The following is a 23,461-nucleotide window of genomic DNA, read 5'->3' on the forward strand; positions in this document are numbered from 1 at the left end:
TTTCGATAAAAACATTTTTTTAAAGGAATAACCCGCCAAGCCTCTATTAGAGGCTTGTCAGAAAGTCGGATAGAAGGGATATGGAAGGAGGTATTGAAAAATACACTATCAATAATATTTTAAGTTTGTCCATATAATTTATTAATTTTATTTATTTAGTTAACTTTTTGAACATAAAATTTTTTGTACATTGGCGGGCTTATTGCCAAATGGCAATTTCTTCCAACCAACCAATAAAATAAAAGTTTTATAATTCAAGTAATAGTACATATTCAATAGAAAAAAAATGTTAAAAAGCTAAAGATATATAAAAATAGAAATAAAAGTATTTGTTTATAAATAACCTCAAATCAAAACTATTACTCAATGTGAAAAAGGAAAAAAGAGGATAATTCAATACATGGACTGGATTTCACACATCCTCCAGCCTATCATTCTCCAGGGGGTTGCGACCCACAGGTTGGAAAACACTGGTCTATGGCGACGTGGCATCGTTATTTTGTTTTAATATTAATTATTTTTTTCACTTAGAATTTTCCCGAGGGAGTGATATTTTTTCGGGATGAAAAGTATCTTATGACACTTGTGATCTCTCCGGCTATCCCTATCCAACGCTCCGTTGCGACGTGAAAGAAATTTGGGGTTCATCAATGCCCGATTCTACATAGCAATGTTTTAACAATGTCGCCATGACGGCATTGTTTTCAACAACCTACGTTGACTTGCACAAGCATCAGTGTACCAAAAACCATCTTATCAACACGATCGAAGCATCCTGCCAGCATCATATCCAACCTTTGCAAGTCGTGGGAAGAATCTTCATAATGCATTCACATATTCGTTTTGGCACTGAAATTCTTTGTTCTCCGACGTGGACCACTCAATTCACAGTGGGATATTAAATTACTCGGCATTGACCATCTGACGAACAACAGCTGGATATAAATCAAAGGATGACTTTTGCATTAAAACTTTAGTGATAACAATTCACTAACGGTTGCACAAAAAAATAATATCAATTATTTCCATTATACATTGTTTTTTTTTGCGATGGATAATTATTTCAAATACTACAACGCTGCATATTTCAACAGTTTATTAACACCTGTAGCTCAATCATAAATAACTATCGACGTGGTAATAAGCGACGTGATAACAATTTCTCACCATGGTTGATTATCGTATTTCCAAATACCTACAATGGAACATCCGTGAACACCTAATACGTTTTTGTTTTTTTTTTAATTTATTCACTCGTTTGCGAGTGATTTTTTCTCTTAAAAACAAGAATTAGAAATTTTAATAATATACGCTTCAGTGAACGACAAAAAAAACATACCCAAGAAAAAATATAACTTAATGTGAGGTAGTTAAAATCAGTATGAAAGAGTTATTTGACAATAAAATATTATTACCGTCTAAATTAAACGTAAACATAACATGACATTTTGGGCCGAAAGTAAAGAGGAAAATACCTAATATTAAATGTCAAAATATTTACGTTTCATTGGTTTAATATGGAAAATATTCCAAAACTCCTATTTTTTTATTTTTTTTATCATGCTATTCATTGCATTTAGCAGGTGATTGGCAAGCTAAATATGAAGAAAAGCAGTCGCCATAGTAATTATAATTTAATTTTCACTTTTTTGTATGAGGGACTCCTTACTATTTTGCAAATGCAAAATATTGTATTATTTTTTGTAGTAAACGCCAATTTTTCGCCAGTGAATTGTATTTATTTACGATGAAAACAAAAAACAAACCGACACGAGAATTGACTTACAGATTACACACGCGTTGACTTATGATTGCGATAACTTAAGCATGTTCATTATTATTCATTGTGATCGCTCAAATGCTTAGCATGTTTTTAAGCACGTCGATAGTTATTTGTGATTGAGCCACAGAGCTCAATACCTCGGTTTTCATCCTCGTCAGCACTCATGGTACAAGTTAAAATCGATAACGAATTTAAGAACAGCTTTGTCATCACATTACCCGTATAACTTACATCAGCAGTACTTCACACCAAGATACAAGTGTCCTACAGAAAGAGAACTATCTTCGCCAGTTTATCAAAAGAAAAATTTCATGTACCGTGAGGTAATCTCACTGGGAGGGGGTTACTTTGGGGTTCAAAGTCCATAATCGATTTAGTGCGATGACCGAAGAAAGCAATGTCATCATTGAATCCAATTCAAGATATAATGCAGCTTTAGCAGTATTGCACATAAAATCGGGAACATCGTTGTGCAGTACATTCACATCGTCTCTACCATGAAGAAACCACTACAAAGGAACGTGGCCTATAAAGAGACCACAGGGCGTAGCAACGTCAGTCAGTCGGTTCAGTTCAGTCGACCAGTCAACATCAGTCAGTCCAGATAAATCAGTCACACAGTTTCATCATGTAGTTCAAGTGCAGTTACTTCAACTCCTAATCGCCGTAACAATCGCCCGACATAATTCATTATTTATTCGCCATGTAATAAATAAACTTCAAACAGCAACTTCGTGACTTCTGTCAATCTCTGGCTGGGGTAGAAGCTCCAACCCTCCACAACCTTATCCTACAGAAACATAAAAAAAAAACAGATAAATGTGCTTTTGCATTTATAGATGAATATCGATTTGGTATGATGAGGGAAGAAATACACAGAGAGTGGAGTCTTGTGAAGAATTTGAAAAGGAAAGAGCAAGAAAATCCAGGAAAAAAGAAGGATGATATTGATGGTCTAGAAGACAAACGTGCAGAATTGATAATTATTCTGGAGAGCAGTTTGAAGTTTAACCAGCTGCATTTTTGTTTTTGATTTTATGTCACTTATTATGAAATATGCAACTACGATTTTAAAAGAGTGGAAAAATTGGTGTTCTAGTGAATGCAAATGGTACGACCTGTTAATATTTTTTTGATATATTTTTTTATTTGTATAAATAAAAACCGGGTTGTAATCCCAAAAACACCAAAGGTCCCATGTTCAAATCCCACCACAACTCAATTTCCATTTTTCCAGTACAAGTTATTTACGACTTTTAGAATTTAGGAATTTAAATATTTGAGTAAATAAAAAGAACTTTAGTAAATCACTTTTTTTTATTAAATAAAAAAAAAAATAATGTATGTGGCGTTAAAATGTCTAAACTCATATTTTTGTACTTATCACGTTTGTCTTCAGAGCATCGATATGATGCTGTTTTGCATAGATTTAAATAATTAAAAAAATCATTTATAAAGTGCATATAAGTACTTAAAGACCTGCATAGAAGATTAGAACTTTGACCCTAGGTTCAACGATAGCATTATCATTGTCATGGCTGTTAATTTAAATAATATTTAACTGTACTTAACCGGTATCAAGGTTCGTTGTAATATTGTATTATGGCAGTACCTATCAATTTACTCAATAAAAAAACCGAATGCGCATCGTGACACCTCACTAGAACCTAGGTGCGTAGTTTTGAAAAAAGTTATGCGATTGTTTAAAGACAATACGACTGCGGTGATAATTGTCACCAAGTGGAGGTGATAGGGTTGACTGAGCCACATCCCAAAATTTACAACCTTATTCCTCTTGATTTAAAATTAAATACAAATGAACAGAAATTAAAATTATTTGTTAAATAACTGGCTTCTGGATTTGGGTCCCGGGACCTGCCTCGAGATGGTCACCGCACCAAAACAGTAGTCTATTTGAAGTCGAAATTATTGTTGCATGTCTGCTATTTATAATTTATGTTTATATCCATATAGTGTTTTGATTATCATATAAATCATTGTCGTATATGTATATATAGGTGTTTGTGCGAATATTGGAGGACCGGCAGCTGGCCGGTGTAGAGGAACCAAATAGCCCTGCTTATATTACTTCTATTATGATTCTTTTGCTATTATTATTATTGTTTTTAATATTTATTTTCATATGTACATCAATAAATTCATCTGCTCCAGTATCACAAAAAAACAGAACCTGAAAATTTTTCACTCAAGATTCATTTGTGCATACCTAATACTTTGTGCAAATGTGAAAATTTAGAACAAGTAAATTCAATCAAATACTTAGGGGTCATAATAGATTCTAAACTTAGCTGGAAAGATCAAATTATAGAAATATCCAAGCAAATACGGAAATCAGCATACATTTATAAAAGCCTAAGAAATATTTTGAATGCTCAACTTATGAGACAAATTTACTTTGCTTTTTGCCAAAGCAAACTATTATATTGCAATTTAGCTTGGGGAGGTTGCTCTCGTTCAATCCGTGAACCAGTAAAAATAGCACAAAAATGGATCATGAAGATCATTCTCAAAAAACCCTTAAGGTATTCAACGGAAGATCTATTCGCTGAGTTAAAGATATTGGATGTAAGACAATTGTTTGTAAGGTGCCTACTACTTAAATTTTATGATAAATTAAGTGAGGTCAAAAGAACCCAACAGAATATAAACACTCTTTCAGCAACACAAATTAACTGTATTGTCCCATTTGTATCAACCGCCTTTGGCAAAAAGCAGTACAATATAATTGCTCCAAAAATATTTAATGATTTATTGCCAAATATGAAAGACTCAAAATGTAAAACGAATTTTAAAATAAAAATAACTGCACATATTAATAGTGTAGCGAGAGATTTTTTTGAAAAATATATGTAAATCAATAAACGTAGTACTTTATATAATTGGTACACATATTATTTATATTTTTATGTATTTCATTGCTTTATATTTGTTTTATCATAGATTATACTATATTATTTATGTTTAAGGAACATGTATTTTTGGCACATATAATACTTTATATTTGTATATTAATGATTTTTAATTTCTTACATTTGATTAGCTAGGCATTTATAATAAAGTAGTTTTAGTTTTTCTTTTTTATGTTATTGTTTTATTGGTATAGGACTACTTACGCTCTAAAGATAAAAAATCTCCATCTTAGAACAGGCTGTGCCATGTTAGATGGAGACTATCATAAACAGAGAACACTCCGTTTTCATTTTACATTAATTGGTTTTATTTAGATTCCCTGTTATTAAGTATGTTTATTTATTTTTTTGCAATAAATTTATAAATAAATAAAATCTATGCATACATTTATGTATGTGTATATATGCGCATGAATTACTATAAATACCAACTACTGTAACTAGAACATAGTATAAAAAATAATTTGAGTCGGGTTGTGGTCCTGTGGCTAGTGTCTCGGACTCACGGATCAAAGGTCCGTGGTTCAAATCCCACTCTACCCTAACTTGATTCCCATTTTCTACTAGTGAGTTATTTACGAGTCAACTCGTTGAAAACTGCCCTCAAAATTCAAAATTAAATATTTAAGTTAATCATCTTCTTCTTCTTCTTTTCCACATCCGCTCTTAAGTGGAGCATGTGGACATCACCAGTTGCCTCCGGGAGACCCTATCGCCAGCCAGCATTTTTGCCTCTTACCACGTCAATCCAGCGCCCCTTAATTCCGTCGAATAAATTCTAAAGATCGTCATTGACGGCCTTCCAGGACGGCGTGAGCCCGCAGGTTTAAAGAAGAGGCAACTTGGGTTTAGGTTCTCCTGAGGCATGCGCTGCACGTGTCTAAGCCAGGTCCGCCACCGCATCCTCAAGACGCTCGTTATAGGAGGCTACTGCATCCGTTCTCGGACTTCAATGTTAGTTATAAAATCGAATCACCTTTTACCTAATATTCTTCTCAAGCATTTACTCTCAAAACCCAGAAGTTTGGTGTTTTGAGCTTTGGTAAGGTGCCGAGATTCGCACCCATATAGGAGTACTGGCATTATACAAGAGTTGAATAATCGGCATTTCGTTTTAACTAACTGACTAGTAAGTAACTGCTTAGTAATTTGTAGCGTTATATTTTATATTACTAAAACGCAGTGAAACCAAAACAGACGTTATCTTGTTAAAAAACATGAATATTCAACGAAAAAGAATTGGTCATTATTTGAACGTGAAACTTATTGTTCATTAATTCAGATCATCATCATTATTCTCTTTCTGCACCTAATGGTGCATACGGCACTGCATTGGTACACCAATCGCAGCAGATCTTGATCTCTTTTTTTGTTACATAAAGGTAAGATGATCAGTCTTACGCTTCAGGTACCAGTCCAGGGACTATGAAATACTCGTATTCTAGTATGAAAACACCCTTTCAAATAAATATTTTATTTAAATTATGTCGGGAATCGAACTCGAGACCTCATGCATGGTAGCAGAGGCGGTTCCTTAGTGTGTGCATAAGTGCAGTGCACTGCCATGTAAAAATATGTGGAAATATTTTTACATAGTAATTTTATTGATGGTAAAAATATTTTATAGGTACAAAGAAACAGGGATTTGTTGCAATAATATACTCGTAAACATCATAATATTCAATACTAGCACCAAAAGATCTAGCGAGATCGACTCTAGCGGACGATTTTCTCATTTTGTCTACGCACGCGCAATCGTCCATGTTCTGTTCTGTTTTGCACAATTCTTCATCCTAAATTTGTTCGAAATATGTGATTTCTCCTAAGATCGTCATTTGAGCGAGATAGACAACGCTTCATACCGGCGAATCGTGCGTTAGAGGGAGAAGATAATATACATACTCCGGGCATTGCCAACGCATGCGCAGATTTGAAGTTCGTTTGCAATGTCACTTTGAACATGCGTAATGACGTCTGTATAATGTTAGGCGAATTTAGCATTCCTGGTTCCGATGCGCGGGCTGTCATCTGTCATACTATTGCCCGTTTATCACGTCAGACTTGTCATATTATTATTTTATTATTATTCTCAATATACAAGTTGACAAAATGTAAAGAAATTCACTGCCCATGTTTTTGGTCAGGAGCCGCCAGTGCATGGTAGGCAAACGCGCTGACCATTAGACCACGAGGCCGATAGGCCATCATTTCTTAACCTCAAATTACCATACAGCGACTCGGGGGAGTTTTCTCACACAGTATGTTAAAGGGGAAGATTTTAAAAACCAAGATCATCAAACCATGTCGCGACATTTGTTAGGTGTAAAAAGTAAGCTAACGTAATATTTTTATTAGATAAATGAAAGTTTCATTAAAATGAAGTATTTTATTGTTGCTATCCAAATTATAATTCTATGTACCTATTCTATTCTATGTAGTTCTACTTGCATTCTCTCCTAATGTATGTGCGGACTCTAAGTACAGAATTCAGATAAAACCTTATCTCATGAATTGCTCTCAATTACTGTGTAAACAAATTTCTTTAAACAATGTAAATAATCAACTAAAGAGGAGAATACAGACAATATGAAACAAAAGAGACTTAGCATTTCGAAAAATTCGTTGCGTTAATGGGGAGTTGTTAAGTTTTAGTAGCTATTTAGCAGTTTGTTTAATATTAATTGAAGAAAAGTGAAAATTTCAATGTGATTAGAAAAAAGAAGTTAAAGGTAAATATAATATATTTCATTAAACTTGATTATGTAACTGTAATAACAAGGTATTTTCACAAATCGAAAACAACGATAAAAACAATATGTCTTTTATTTGCATAGAAAAGGGGTGTAATAAAAAAAGGTGACATTAATGCATTTTATTAACATGCTTGATGATTTTGGTATTTAAATGATAACATATATAATAAAATACACATAAACAACTTTGTTTTTCCCATTCAACCAAGGTATACTTAACTAATATAATGTATACGGTGATAAAGAAGCTTGTGTAGCTTTCAAACGGTTGGTATAAAAAATAAATAATAAATCAACAATATTTTGAGTTTGTCCAAATTTTTGTAGACAAGGACTGGATTCAACTCCCTGGGGAGCTGTTTATATTAAAATATTACAACAGAGATGAAGAACATTTGAGAGAAGGTAATATGGAAGTCTAGGCATCTACAGGGCTTATGACCTGTCAATGGCTGGTTTAAGTGGCCACTTTACACACTGTGTAACATTCACCATTCTGCCTATATTTGAACATCCATATTCAATTCTTTCATCTGTTGATGTTTGTGAAGTTAAAGAGCTGAAACCTTTATTTATGCGGGTGAGATTCATCTAATTGAATTATTTCACCTACATACTAGGCAACGCCTGAAAATATTATTTTTTCAATTTCTATACTTCTTCATATTTTCAGACTTCCATATTACCTACATTTAATTTCAGACTTCCATATTACCTTCTCTCAAATGTTCTTCATCTCTGTTGTAATATTTTAAATAATAAATGGTTAAAAACACAGTAGTTTGCTATTTATTTTGTTCTGATGAATAACCACAAAATTAGTTCTTCAAATTTAATACAAATTTTAGAAAATATTTATTATTACTAATCAATTTCAAAATGTGATGTTTTCAAAACGAATGAACAAAACAAACAAACCATCACGCTATTTCTCTGTAGGGGTAGGCAGAGAGGATAGTACGCCATATCACTCTGTCTTTACATACAGACCTCACTTCCTCTATATTTATAGATCTTCTCATACACGCACGCCGATTATTCCGACTTTTGATACATTTTCTCTTATTTATTTGTTGCATGTATTTGTTGGATTTGTGTGCCATGTCTTTCTCGGTCTTCCTCGTTTTATATAACCATCAACGTTCGCATGGCAAATCCTTTTAGGCGTTATTTTGCTGTCCATTCGCTCCACATGTCCAAACTAAAGGAACACTCCTTTCTTGATTTTGTCGATGATGCTAGTTTCAGCCTTACATGATGCACGGATCTTGACATTTGTGCACATATCATGCATCGTTTTACCACACATTTGCCCGAGGAAATCTAATTTCGACAGCATTCAGCTGACTTCATTTATTGTTTTTCCAATCCCATACTTCGGTCCCATACAGGCTCCAGAAATCCATTGCGAACTGCTAATTTTTCCTCCGACGACAAACATTTGTTTGCCAAGTAAATTTAAGTGCACCATTCACCCTGTTCCAGGCACTCACCCTCCTTTCTCAGTCTTTCTATCCCTAGTAAACGTACTTCCCACATGCGTAAAATCTTCTACTTGATTTAGAATATCTCCCCTCACACTGATTTTACATTTAGTTATACTTTTGTTCCTTTCAAAAACCAATACTTTCGATTTATCAGCCTTCATTAACAAATCACTTTTCTTGCATGCATGTTGCTTTGCATGTTGCTAGCAAGAAGCACGGCATCATCAGCATACAAAATACAATTGACAGTTAAATTACCAATTTTTACTGCTATTCCTAATTCTTTCAGTTTTTTCATCCAGTTATCGATAGGGACATGGGGACATCACATATCCTTAATATATTGAGTTTTTCTACTGACATTTCTTGGTGGAGCTGCATTTTAATTATAATAATAAAAATACTATATAGTTTTATTCCACTTTTATTTTTTTATTTTTTTTTACCAGTGACCGGGTTTCGTCGTGACCGATATTGTCAGACTGGTGGGAGACTAAACAAATTTCTATGTTATATACAAGGGCAAGCAGGGGTTGTAAATCATGATTTTATATAATTATGTAAATAAAAGAATTTAAATTAAAATCATTTAAGTATAAGGTAATAACAATTATAAGAATATAAGTTTTGTTTAAATACATTCAATTCTTTTTTATTTTTTTTTCTTTTTTTATTTTATTTAGGAAACATACAATACAGTTACAAAGTTTTATATTTTACACAGTTAGACTTAAATCTAATGGACCAGCGAAGTTTCCGTATTATAAAGTAATTATATGTAAGGTTATTAATTAATGTACAAAAAAGAGAAGGAAAAAAAACATAAAAAGAAGTTATTCAAAAAATTAAATTAAAGTAAAAAAATGAAGAAAATTTGTAAAAGTAATTAAAATAAAGAATGAAAAACATGCTCAGATGTAAAAATAAATAAAATAATAATAACATTTTTTAAAAAGGAAAAACATAAATATACACATTTAAGGGATTCAAAGAAACGATGAGACGAATCTTTAAAGAATCTTTAGATAAGAAAATAAATTTAAGTCAATGTAAAAAACATCTTCAACATCAATTTTGAACACATAGTAAGAGCAGCAATATATTGATTTTACATACATATACAGTATAAGATTTTGTATACATTTTATTTACATAATTATATAAAATCATGATTTACAACCCCTGCTTGCACTTGTATATAACACAGAAATTTGTTTAGTTTCCCATCAGTCTGACGATGTCGGTCACAACGAAACCCGGTCGCTGGTAAAAAAAAAATATATAAATAAAAGTGGAATAAAACTATAAAGTATTTTTATTATTATAATTACATATCCTTGTTTGACTCCTTCAAGAATGTCATATCACGACGTGAATGCCCCATTTATACTCACACATGCTATGCTGTCCCCTGTACAATGACGCAATAACCCGTATTATATTGTATGCAGGTGATCTTTTCAGTGTTACAAAATGGCGTGGAACCTTTGGGATTGGATATTTTTGGTGGTGGTAATTTTAGCCTCCATTTTGTACTATGGACACTGGCTGAATGGTCACTTCAAGAGAAGGGGTGTCAAATCAATAGAGTCAACCATTCCATTCTTTGGACACATGTGGAACATATTCCTTGGAAAGGAACATTTCATAGAAGCAGTCTATAAAACGTACAACAAACATTCCGATGAAAAGTAAGTTATATTAATTATTACCCTTTGTTATTGCGATGAACCAAGTAAACACATTTTTTTTGACTTGCGTCACTACGCATAATCGAATAAGAACCAGATAAACAAAGGCTGTGATATATGTGTATCTGGGAAGCATGTTTTCAAGAGATGGAAGAGTAAAAAAAGATATTGAAAGAAGAGTGAATGCGGGAAACAAAATGAACGGAGCACTAAGCACAGTAATTTCTAATAAAAATATGTCAATCGAAGATAAACTGGCAGTGCACAACGGAGTTTTAGTCCCAACACTTATGTATGGAAGTGAAACATGGAACTGGCAGAGGAAGGATGGAAGCCGAGTGAACGCGGTTGAAATGCGATCTCTTAAATGAATGTGTGGGAAATCAATGTATGACAGGGTTACGAATGATGAAATCAGGCGAGAGTGTAAATCTGAGTCAAGTTTAATTGATAAGATTAAGAAAGGGTCTCTGAGATGGTTTGATCACGTAGGACGAATGGACGACGAAAGATCCATCTTTGTTGAAACAAATTTAGATGCTTATTTATTATTTAAAACTTTACAAAGTATGTTTTTTGAAATACCAAAACAAAACACAAAAATACTTGTATTTATAAACAACATGATTTAAAAAAATTTCACTTAGATTGGAAAAAAAATTATCACCAACACTTTCACCTATAACTTTAACATACAAGACAAAATAACGGAAGACAAAAAAGATATAGTTTTGGAGAGGCAGGCAATGTATCATAATGTATATTGAGGGATAGAATTAAGAATAGTCCAGAAAGAGCGTAGGATCATATTTGAATACATCGGACTGTGTTCAATAATCCCTCTACTGTGTTCTACCTTCGCCGCGCGCATTCGTGATGTCGCCGCGTAATGCTGCACGATGGGAAAAAAATAATCATAATACAAATGTAAGGTAAAAAAAAGCAATCCGTTAATTTCTCTAAAATTTTATTGTGCACGTGGAAGTATTAATTGACACAACAGAGTAGATAAGTAAAGGGTCATTTAATAAGAGTTATTGAATTAGTGAATTTTAAACTGAAAATATAAAACAAATTTTATTTTACATATTTTTATATTATGTTAAATAATATTTGATGTTTTGAAGATAATGTCGGTCTAATGTCCACCACAGAGTTGTTTAATCAGAGATTCAATTTTCATTACTTCTCTTATTAGATGAGCAAAGTAGGGTAAAAAAAATACCACCCTGGCAACACTAACGAAATTTCCATTTTGTTTCTTCGACAATCTGACAGATGCAAATTCAAATTTTAAGTAATGCATTTGCTACTTAAACATTCGTTTGCTAATTACACATGAAGTGTGATACCATCCTGTTTCTTTAAGATCCTAGCAGTATTTCTACACTTTAAAAGGACGCAACACGGCATACTTGAATTCAAATCAGAAATTGCGTACTGAGCGACGTCTACAAAGAAACTAATGGGTCAAAACGTAAACCTACTCATTTATGAGTAGTTTATTCGCCTTCTGTTTGATGTGCGTCTGCGGTTTCAGGACTATTCTTAATTCTATGTATTGAGGTAATCAGTGCTAGAGGCAGTATAGCACATACTTTACCATTAAAGTTTGCAAGATAAATGCTTAAAAAGTATCGACTTAAATTTCAATATAGATAAATTTAACAAATCTATATTATTTCCTTGTTGGTTTGTTCACATGTGGAGCCGTGGAATAAGTGAGTACATGGCTTAATTTGAATCAGGTTTGAACTGATAGAATTAGCAGAGAAGGCGGTTTATCAACACTCGAATCGGACTGTGGTCCCGTGGCTAGTGTCTCGGACTCAAGGATCGAAGGTCCGTGGTTCGAATTCCACTCTGTCCTAACTTGATTCCCATTTTCTAATAGTGAGTTATATACAATTCGTTGAAAATGGACTTCAAAATTAAATATTTGCGTAAATTATAGGAACGCAAATATTTCTTCTATAAAAAAACACTGTGTCATAAAAAAATATATAAAATTCAGTTCGAGGCTATCAAAAACATTATTTAATATTTTAACAGCAGCACTTTATCTCAAATTTTTCTTCTATAATGAATATGAATTAATTTTTACAGCATTAATTATACAATTAGTATAGTCTCTCCTGTATTGATATTTTATCATCCAATGATACCAGTACTTGTCTAATATCAATGTGTTTATTTCCAGATATGTAGGTTTTTATGCCTTCCGAAACAAAATTGTAATCCTCCGGGATTTGGAATTAATAAAACAAATTGGAGTGAAAGAATTCGATAATTTTATCGACCACAGAATATTTATGGATGAGGAAGCAGATCCCCTATTTGGGAAAAATCTGTTCTTCTTGAGAGGTATAAATACAAAATAATAATAATAATTTTGGATAACTTATATAGCGCCACTTTCGTAATAAAATACCCCAAGGGCGCTTTACAAAATGATTGTATAACGATAAACATTTAATTTGAACTTTTTAATTTAAGAAAAATAATGTCACCACATGCTAAGAATTTATTCAAATGATTGAGAGAACAAGTCGGTTTTAAGTTTCTTCCGAAACATCACTTCACTCTCACAGTTTCGGACCTCTGCTGGGAGAGCATTCCATGCCGTAGGGCCTGCGACCGCAAATGCACGTTCGCCGAATTTAGTGCGCTGTTTGCGTAGAGGTATAATAACTTTTCCTTTCGACGTTGATGTAGCTGATCTAAGCGTAAGACGTCTGTCAGCTAGTTCGTCTCGAATGCAGAGTTCCCTTAGATATTCTGGAGCAGAGTTGTGCAGTGACTTATACATAAGCCAACAGAGTTTGTATTCCACCCTCTGTGGTAAACGTAGCCAGTGTAATTCCCGAAGTAGTGGAGTAATATGACTGAACTTAGAGATTTCAAAAATAAGTCTCGCTGCGGCATTCAATACAGACTGTAAGCGAGTTATTTTATTCATTGGTAGGCCTGCGTAGATACCATTACAATAATCGACTCTAGACACTACATACGCATTTATTAATTGACGGGCGGCATCAACTGGCAAATTTTTGCGTATGCATTTAATCTGTCTCAGCTGGTAAAAGCATGAACTTATCGTTCAACTAATTTGAGCGTCAAGAGAAAGGTTAGAACTAAGGATGACTCCCAGTAGTTTAACGGTGGGTAAATATAATGGTATCACTTTTTTAGATAACATAAACGATCAATCCATTATCCACCTTAACGGTTCATAGAGCTAAACCTTGGTACAATAAACGCAACATATCTTGATCATTCAACCTGCTTTATAATAAAACCTGGTTTGTCGAGTGTTTTTGACTTGATGGCAAATAAAAATCCTGAAAAAGGAAATCGAGTGGAGGTAAAACCACTTCGTAACGTAGTTGACGTTTTTGCCTACCAATGTTGAGGTTATATTTTTTATTCATTTATTTAGGAAAAACAGCAGTTGTCATATAAGAAAATAAAATATAAAAAAATAGTGCATACATTCAGTTGAAGTTTTTCACAAATATAATGAGAGAACATGTAACACAGTTAAGAGAAAAAATAAAATAATATTAAATAACTGTTAGCTTTAATAATTTTTCGTATTCCACATAGACCAACAAGACTTAATTTTTTATTTTACAGTCATCATCATGGTACTAATTATTCATTGAATTCACCGATTATTCGCATGCAGCGACTTGCAAATCAATACAGTGATGATTTAGATTTATTTTATACCACGCCGCTGATGATCAAGTCCTGTGTTTTGAAAAATAATTAACTATTAAAAATTCAGATAATGATTGGTTCTTCACTTTTGTTTTAACTCTTAACTCTTGTATGTATAATTGTTTTTTAAATTTTTAATTTTTAATTTTATATATTTTTTTATTAATATTTATATATTTTTTTATTAATATTTATATAAACCATGAAGTAAACTTTTTAACTTTCATTTTTAATTACTTTCTTTTTTTTTCTTCTCTTCCTTTTTTTTAAAAACTGCTATTTTCTTTTATTTGCCTTGTCCAGGAATACAGGTGGTGATAGGTGCACAAATTCAGAAAATGACGTCTTGTGTTTAAATATATGTAAGGCAGATTTTTTGACATTGTATATCATATTGTTGTCAATTGCATATTTCTCGCAAATATTGAGCAACAATCTAATACTTATTAATTATTTAATGTGATTTTTCTCAAGCCTGGGTGTATTGTGATGTAATTCAACACTGGAATTGGGCCTTCTGGCCTGTTGTGGTCCAAGAAAAGAGGTCAAACAGTTCATTATAATACACACAAATCAGCTCGACTCGTAAACTCCAAGCTGGTCAAGGGTGGGGAATATTAATGAACACTTAAGTGAAACAATTAGTATTTTCCAGGTCAGAAATGGAGAGACATGCGAGTATCCATGAGCCCCGCATACACTGGATCTAAAATGAAAAATATGTTTCCCATGATAGTCGAGTGCGCCCAGCAAAGTGTTTTGTACTTTCAAAGAAAAGCCAAAGAATCCCCAGCCAAAGGTTTATTTTTTTATTAATCACTCAAATTCACTCGGTTAAATAGAATTATTCTTTATTAAGAGAAGACGCAGTCTGACTTTTTTAATTCAAACGTTCTTTCGTATTTTCTCCCTGGATTATGGCACTGAAGCAATGATTTCTTTACAAAATATAGATATTTTCTATCTCCAGGGTTTTGCTTTTTTAAATTGTTTTTTATGGGAGCTAGGACCATCCAAAAACCCAAAAGAGCTTCCAGTTTTGTCTGCCGTCCTCGAGTGTACAGTAAACAAATTTAATAAATAATTTTGAAATACGGAAAAGGTACCGATTCACGAAATTTTATTCTGACGTTATTTATCAAAAATAAACTAAATCACTTTAGTTTTGGGGTGCGGAAAGCGGAACACAAAATACCGATTTTGACGATTTAAGTTAGACATAATCAGTCCGACTATTGGGGCAAAATGTCGGGGAAGCATCTGCGAGAGAATGACAGAAAATCTGTGTTAAAATATCTATTCATCAAATTTCTTTGACACCGCAAAACCTCTTAACAATATTGATGAAAATTTCTGGATTTTTCCCTGATGGGATTAATATCAGTATCAAAGATAAACCTATTGAAAAATATGGAGGTTTAAGCATTTGCAGAGCTTACTATCTGTCAACGGCTGGTGTAAGTGGCCACTTTACGTAGTGTGTAACATTCAGCCTTTCACTGTTGATTGAAATCACTGTGATTTCATTGTTGACAACGAGTCGTATTTTTTTCTGGGTTCTAATATTTTTAATGATTGTTTATAGATGTTGGCTACGTGGAGGTAGAAATGAAAGACATTTTTACGAGATACACAAATGATGTAATCGCATCCACAGCTTTCGGGATGAAAGTGAATTCTTTGGAAGAACAAAGTAATAAATTTTACTTGATGGGAAAAAAGGCAACAGACTTCAGCGGAGTACAGTTCCTTAAATTCCTTGGGTATGGATCCATACCTAAAGTTATGAAGGTATACGTTATATTTGTAAATATGTCTTTTTAAATATACTTCAGAAATCAATTTGAAATTATAATGTTTATCATCTCGAAAATTTTTGAAAGTCTAGAAAAATTTTGAACATTTACTTCATATATTATTATAAATTATTGATTGAATCAATGTTTCAAACCGGCTAATATTACTATTTACAATATGTTTTAAGTGTTTATCTCTATTCATGTCTACTTTTCTAAAAACTTGTTTCAGTTTCTAGTTTCATAAAAATACTTATTTTCTCTTTTCATGTTTGCCCTTATACCTCTATTCCCTCTTTATGTCTACTTTACGATTTCTATTTTTCTAATTACCTCTATTCTTCATTAATTTATAGTTTCCTAAAAATACCTGTTTTCACATTTCATGTTTACTCTTCTAAATACCTCTATTCTCTTTTCATGCTTACTTTTCTGAATACTTCTGTAGTCTATTTATTTCTAGTTTTCAATATTCTTCTGTTTTATTTTTATTTCTACTTTTCTAATTACTTGAATTCTCTATTCGTCTCTACTTTTCTACATACTTAAATTCTCTTCATTTCTAGTTTCCTAAGCATCCTTTCTCTTTTCATGTTTACTCTTCTAAATACCTCTTTTCTGTGTCCATCTATTTCCATTTTCTAAAATACCTGAGTTCTCCATTCATATTTTTGTTTCTTAATAGCTCATTTATCTGCATATTCAATTTAAACAAATACTTTCATTATCTATTTCTAGTTTTTCAAAATACCCCTATTCTCGCCCCCTGTGGCTTCGTTTTTCCGAAACCTCGTACACGACACCATGGCGACTCGGGAGGCCGGTCAAGTCAACAGACCAGACATGATCCAGCTGCTAATGATGGCCCGCCAGGGGTCCCTCAAGCACGAAGGCGAGCCCTCGGTAGCTGACGACACTGGTTTTGCCACCATCAACAAGGCGCCCATCAGACAAGACGCTGCTAAAAGAGGTAACTATTAAAAATATGATACAGAATACACATTAATCTTGTGGTTTCTGTGTTTATGCAGAATGAACAATACAGCGGCGTGTGTGAAATAGAAAGTGAAAAGATAGACCGGTGACATTATCTCCATAACCGGTGGAACATGAATGGTAAAAGAGGGCAATAGAAAAGAGGGTAAACGTTTGGAAGAGGCCTTTATCCAGCAGTATAGAACACAAAGACGTATATTTTATACCTATGTTATCTATTTTAGATTAAAAATCAGGGTGAGAGTTTTTAACTCGCAAGACAGGTAAAAATCCTAAAAAAGCTTAATTGAGTTTTAATAAGTCTATTTAAAACTGGTCAACAGTACGGGCTTGCCACCACCACCAAGACACCCATCAGACAATAAGTCACTAAGAACGATAAATATTTTTATGAATTGTATTATTGAATAACACTACTGTCATCAAGCGGAGGTGATACGATCGGCTTGGCCATGTGCTGCGGATGCCTTCTGAGAGCCTCAACCACGCTTGCCTACTTTACATGGCATCAGGTTCTCAATGTCCTGGACGTTTACTGCTGACTGTTCGTCGGCAATTCATGACAGAACTACGGGACGCGAACATGATATGATAAGATGTACAGGAGCTGGCAGTTGACAGAGATGCCTGAAGGATCTTCGTGGACACCATATTCTCTAAAGAGTGGACATGAACTAATGACGATAACAGTAAGGCTTCGAAAATCCATTCTCAAATTTTTAGTTTTGTGTGCAGCCGCTCTAAATAAATATTTGATGTTACCTCCCTTGAAGTGATCTTCCTTTTATGCGTACGATAGATAAGTTTTCTTCCTACGTTATGTTTCCTTTCTACTTATATAACCATTAATCAATTTTTCAGAATGGACCAATGATGATCTGACCGCTCAAGCAATGGCATTTTTACTAGCGGGCTTCGATACCTCTTCTTCTCTTCTCTGCTTCATATCATACGAGCTTTCTTTAAACCCTGATATCCAAGTTCGTCTCCAAGAAGAGATAGATGCTGTTCTCGCAAACACCGATGGAAACCTAGACTATTCAGAGCTGATGAAAATGAAATACATTGACATGGTTGTGTCAGGTATGAATTTTTCTTAATGTTTCACCTGTTGATAAATCTTATATCTAGCCAGCTTAATTTTAATTTATGCTCGTTGAGACTTTATTGAGTGTTGCATTTTCTGTTTGCTTGAGTATAACGTAAAAAAGGTATCTTTTGAAAATACGTGACACAAAGGGGATAATTAGAGCACTATCACAATGTAATATTTCTGTATTAAGTCAAATTTTTGCCTCGCTTGTAGTTCCTAGTTCGGGTCCCCGCATACGCTAGAAGTATTTCTGTTAAATATACCGTTTCGCTTAAATAATCAGTAATGTCATTCTTCAATATGTACTATAGCTATCAATATTTTAACCCAATACCGAGCACAAGAGGTATATTTTTTTAATGAGATATTCGTTTCGTTATTGTTTATGCGTATTTTTGCCTTATCATGTATTTATTTTGTGAAAAATATTATAATTTATTGGAAATGGGATGTGACACTGATAAAGTTAAATTGTTTTCAGAAACTTTAAGAAAATGGCCTCCAGATGGCCACTTGGACAGGCTGTGTGCTACATCCTTCACTCTGCCACCACCCAATAGTTCAAGTCAAACAAAATACCATGTGAGAATAATAAAAACACATAAACAATATACATATTCCTAATTTAACGTAAATTAAACTTCTCAAAATTGATTAATTTGTAGTCGCCGTAGAAAAAGCTTTCATCTTGCGTATTTACATACAAAATACGCGAGATAAAAGAATTGTTACGGCTCGGTTAAAAATAGCACCGCGGGGCCCCGATTAAAGTGGAAATTTAACAGAGTTGTCTTCAACTGTCCACAAAGAAAAATCTATATTTGTGTACAAAAATGAGTATATTTGCATAAACATTACATACTTTTCATCGGCTACGTATAATTGAACAAGTTTAAAAGAAAAAATTGAATGCATATTCTTTGTTTCAAACAGAAAACTTAATTTTACTTTGTAGATAAATTTTGAAACCTGGAATGTATTGTTTTTAAAATATAATAATCATTAAACTTAATTTTCAATTCCTATAACAGTTAAAAAAGGGTGATGACGTTTGGATTCCAACATACTCCATTCATCACGATGCCCGGTACTACCCAGATCCAGAGAAATTCGATCCAGAAAGATTTTCTGATGACAACAAGACTTCCCTGACGCCATTTACCTTTATCCCATTTGGCATTGGTCCAAGATTCTGTATTGGTAAGAACCTTTTTGAATTGGGACTGACAATGTTTGTAATTTGTCCAAAAACAAATTTTCGTAGACAAGGACTGGATTTAACTTCTTAGGGAGTTATTAATAATTACATATTACAACATAGATGAATAATAATAATAATAATAAATAATGTTTGGATAATTTATATAGCGCCATTTTGTGAAAATCACCTCAAGGGCGCTGTACAATAAATAAATATCCCAACACGTCTTGCAGCTACAGAGCGCATGGACGGTTGGGATTCTAGACCCCATTTACTAAATTTAGATATTTGATAGTTGAAACCATTTTGCCTATATTTGAACATCTATACTCCTTCATCTAACACACATATTTAGGTATATTAGATATTTTTTTATTAAATGTTTTTCCATCAGGATCATAAAAAATGACAAAATATCGAGTACCCTGAGACAAGTATAATATATAACACAATTATTTATTAATGTTTTTTCACATAATAAACAAAGATTATCAATGAAAATTTTATGACCTTACCCATGCCGAGAACACTTAACAATATAAACATTTTTGAAAAAAAATCTTTTTACATGTAAGAATATACAAAGAAGACATAATTTACAGAGATAATTAACAAAATATTCAGAGAGTTTTATACATTGCGTATTTATGTTTATATTTCATTTATGTTAACCAATATTATTTATATTATAAAACGCACAATAAAAGAACAAAAATATAACATAACCTATGTATTTGTGGACCAGTTGATTCAGATATTGGTTTGGGCGCATGAGACAATCCATTTTACTTCTACCCAGCTCCACTTTTTTTATAGCCTTTTTGAACATTTTCTCGTTACTAATTGTTTTAATGGCCAGTAAAAGTAGGTTAAACATTTTAATTGCATAATACTAAAAATCCCTCTGTCCGAAAGTGGAATTAGTTTGTATGTGTTTAAGTAGTCTTTGTGTTAAGGATCTAGTGATCATATCATTTATCCTTCGTTTAAGTGAGAATAGTTTTTGAATCTGTAAGCGAGATTTGTTTTAGCGCATAATTGCTTTGGTGTCATAAGTTGTGATTTGTGGAATATTTTTTCGGTAGATGTCTGTAATCATTTGAGAGAAAGCGATGTAATCTAATTAGATTTTTTATTTACTTGCCACATTATATACATATACAGTATATATACATATAACATCGGGCATATTGCCTTAAGGCAATTTCTTCCTACCTACCCAAACCGTTCAGTTTGAGAAAATTATAAATACATGGATATATTGAATCTTACAATTTTATACAAAAATAAAAAACAAAGATTAACAAAATAAAAATATATAAAAAAATATAAAAAATTACACTATACTATGAAGAGAGGAGAGGGGATGGGAAGGAAAGAAGAAGGATAAAGGAAGAATTTAAATATTTAAATAGTGACATTTCAATCTTGACTTTGGCGTCTCTAACGTTAGTGGGTAGATTATTCCACAATCGAGCGGCTACTACTGTTAAAGAGGAGGCAAGAAAATTAGAGCGATGACTGGGTATTAAAAGGGTTCTCTCGTTACTAGAACGAAGAGATAGTCCGTGTTGTGAAAGAGGTTGGAAGAGCTCTCTCAGATAAACAGGCGAAGTCGGAAGTGGGATTGTGAAGAAGTGATAGAATGTGAATATTTCTTCTATGCCTGATACTGAGCCAGTGTAATTGCGGGCGATACTCGGTTATGTGGTCAAGATTGAAATGTCACTTTCTAAATATTTCATTGTTCTTTATCCTTCTTCTTTCCTTCCTATCCCCTCTACTCTCTTCATAGTGTAGTGTTAATTTTTTTTTTTTTTAGATATATTTATTTTTCTAAATCTTTGCTTTTAATTTTTGTATAAAATTGTAAGATTCAATATGTCCATGTATTTATAATCTTCTTAAACAGAATGGTTTGGGTAGGTAGGAAGAAATTGACTTAAGGCAATATGCCCGCCCTTATATGTATATTTATTGTATATGTATATAAAGTGTCAAATAAATAAATAAAGAAAGAGTGATGTGGTGTTCTATCCTCTCTGCCTACCCTTACGGGGAAACGGCGTTACGGTTTGTTTGTTTGTTTCAAGTCAAATTTATTGTAATTTTCCAAAAATAAATAATAAAAAAAAACGGGTAAAGATATAACTTACAAGCCAATATCATAAACTTTGTAAATACCAGGATTCCTGAAAATTCCTTACTGTGGTGGATTTCTGCCAATAAATAATATTTGTTTTCAGGCGCCCGTTTTGCTGTACTTGAAGCCAAAGTCGTGATCTTCCATATTCTGGCCCATTTTAATATTGTGACTACTCCCACGACAACCATTCCTCTGAAATTGGCGAGGAACACTTTCATAATGCACTCCGAAAATGGTTTCTGGTTGGGTCTTCAGCCGAGGAACAAGAATTAGTCAAATACTTTGTCAAGAGTTCTACTTTACTTTACTGTTGTTTAGCTAGTATGTTTTATACTGGAATAAAAGTTGTATGAAAACAAAGAATTTATTTAATAATGTGTCTATTATATAATATTTATTACGTATAAGTGTATTAACTTACAAAGCAGTTAAACAAACAAAAACGGATAAACATACGTATCCTGGTTACAGATCAAGACCGCCAAACTACAGCTTATTAGTTATTACGATCGTCTAGATAAAACCAAAGTAATGAGCAGCAAATAAATGCACTAATGTCAGGAGCAACTCTGAAAAACGCGAAAGAGTTTTTCTCGAAAGCAGGATCACCTGAGATGGTAGAACAAAAAGAGAAGTCGACTGCCGCATACATCAAGCAAGGCTTGCGTTCAACAAAAAATTAAAGATTGTGGAGTCAAATAATATAAACCTTAAACTCCACAAGCAACTTGCCAAGACATATGTATGGAGCATATTGATGTACAACTAAGGCCTTTGAGATGTGGTGCTACAGAAGAATATCAGGAATTTCCTGGAGAAACCACATCACTAATGACGAGGTTCTCAGCAAAATAGATTCTTAGAAGAAGGGAGGCACTTGATCAAAACCATCTCAGAGAGGCAAGTCCAATGGATAGGCTACATTATTTGCCATGAAGGTCTCCTGCGTGACATAATAAAGAGAATGGCTGAGGGGGCAAATTACAGAGGGTGTCCCCGACGGAAGTATTTGGAACAAGTGTGTGAGAGTTTGAACTGCGCTTCATATACATGGCTAAAGAGGGCTGCAGATAATAGAGACCAGTGAAGAACGAGATGCAGGACTTTGCTGCAAACCAATCCTTAGGATTGAGACGGCAAAGATGATAAAGATTAGTTTCATATTTTCAAATAAGAGTAAAGGAAGGTTTTGGCAGGTTTAATATTTCTGCACGAAACAACATTTTACTACATAAATGTCCATGATATCCTCGCTCGGATAAACCTCAATGTACTTGTATATCACCAGTTAGATGCGTATCAATTCTGTATTTGCTGTGAGAAAAGCTTTTTTCACCTATCAAGGATCCTTAGAACAGTTTCCGAAGTCTTCATAAATAGCACTGTCGATGTCTTCCTACAGTAAAGTCAAGTATCCAAGAAGCAAGCGGTGTTGTCACTACTGGCTTAAAGATGACATACTTGCCGTTTCTGCCTAGATCATGCTATTACCAAATCGAGTGGTAATTAGCCTGCCAATGTACAAAATACAATTTTGTTAGTAAGTACAAGAAGTTAATTATTAATGAATAAATTATAATAATCCGAATACGCTGCAATATAAATACTATTGAAATCTCTATGGACTACAATTTAGTGACGGTGGAGAAATGCTAATAATGATTTCTCCTGCCTTGTTTTAAAAACAAATTGTATTTTGCCTGTACACAGGCAAGTTCATGCTTAACAATGTTTGATTATGTCCAAATGCTTGCAGACTGGCTGGATTTCCTCCTTAGGGAGTTTTTCATACTTAAATTTATTTCAACAGAGAGGGAAAACATTTTTGAGAAGGGAATATGGAAGTCTAGGCATTTTGTTGA

General features: G+C 33.2%; 1 protein-coding gene across 2 annotated transcripts; it reads left to right on the forward strand.

The window, feature by feature from the left end:
- The first annotated feature begins 7,261 nt into the window (after positions 1-7,261).
- LOC148277968 (cytochrome P450 9e2-like) lies at positions 7,262-21,959 on the forward strand. 2 transcript variants are annotated; one of them, XM_088232099.1, is made up of 10 exons: positions 7,262-7,442; positions 10,405-10,644; positions 12,845-13,008; positions 15,023-15,166; positions 15,953-16,158; positions 16,902-17,133; positions 18,021-18,242; positions 18,734-18,834; positions 19,284-19,452; positions 21,700-21,959. In XM_088232099.1, exons 2-10 carry the CDS (start codon positions 10,427-10,429, stop codon positions 21,870-21,872), a joined length of 1,629 nt encoding a protein of 542 aa, XP_088088225.1. In that variant the 5' UTR covers positions 7,262-7,442; positions 10,405-10,426; the 3' UTR covers positions 21,873-21,959. The 2 variants fall into 2 exon arrangements, with proteins under 2 accessions (XP_088088225.1, XP_088088226.1); XM_088232100.1 differs by having other exon boundaries at positions 10,418-10,644.
- Positions 21,960-23,461: the final 1,502 nt, after the last annotated feature.

The sequence above is a fragment of the Micrasema longulum genome, unplaced genomic scaffold (assembly GCF_059751315.1).
Source record: "Micrasema longulum isolate JH-2025_06_02 unplaced genomic scaffold, ASM5975131v1 h1tg000948l, whole genome shotgun sequence".
Taxonomy (NCBI): domain Eukaryota; kingdom Metazoa; phylum Arthropoda; class Insecta; order Trichoptera; family Brachycentridae; genus Micrasema; species Micrasema longulum.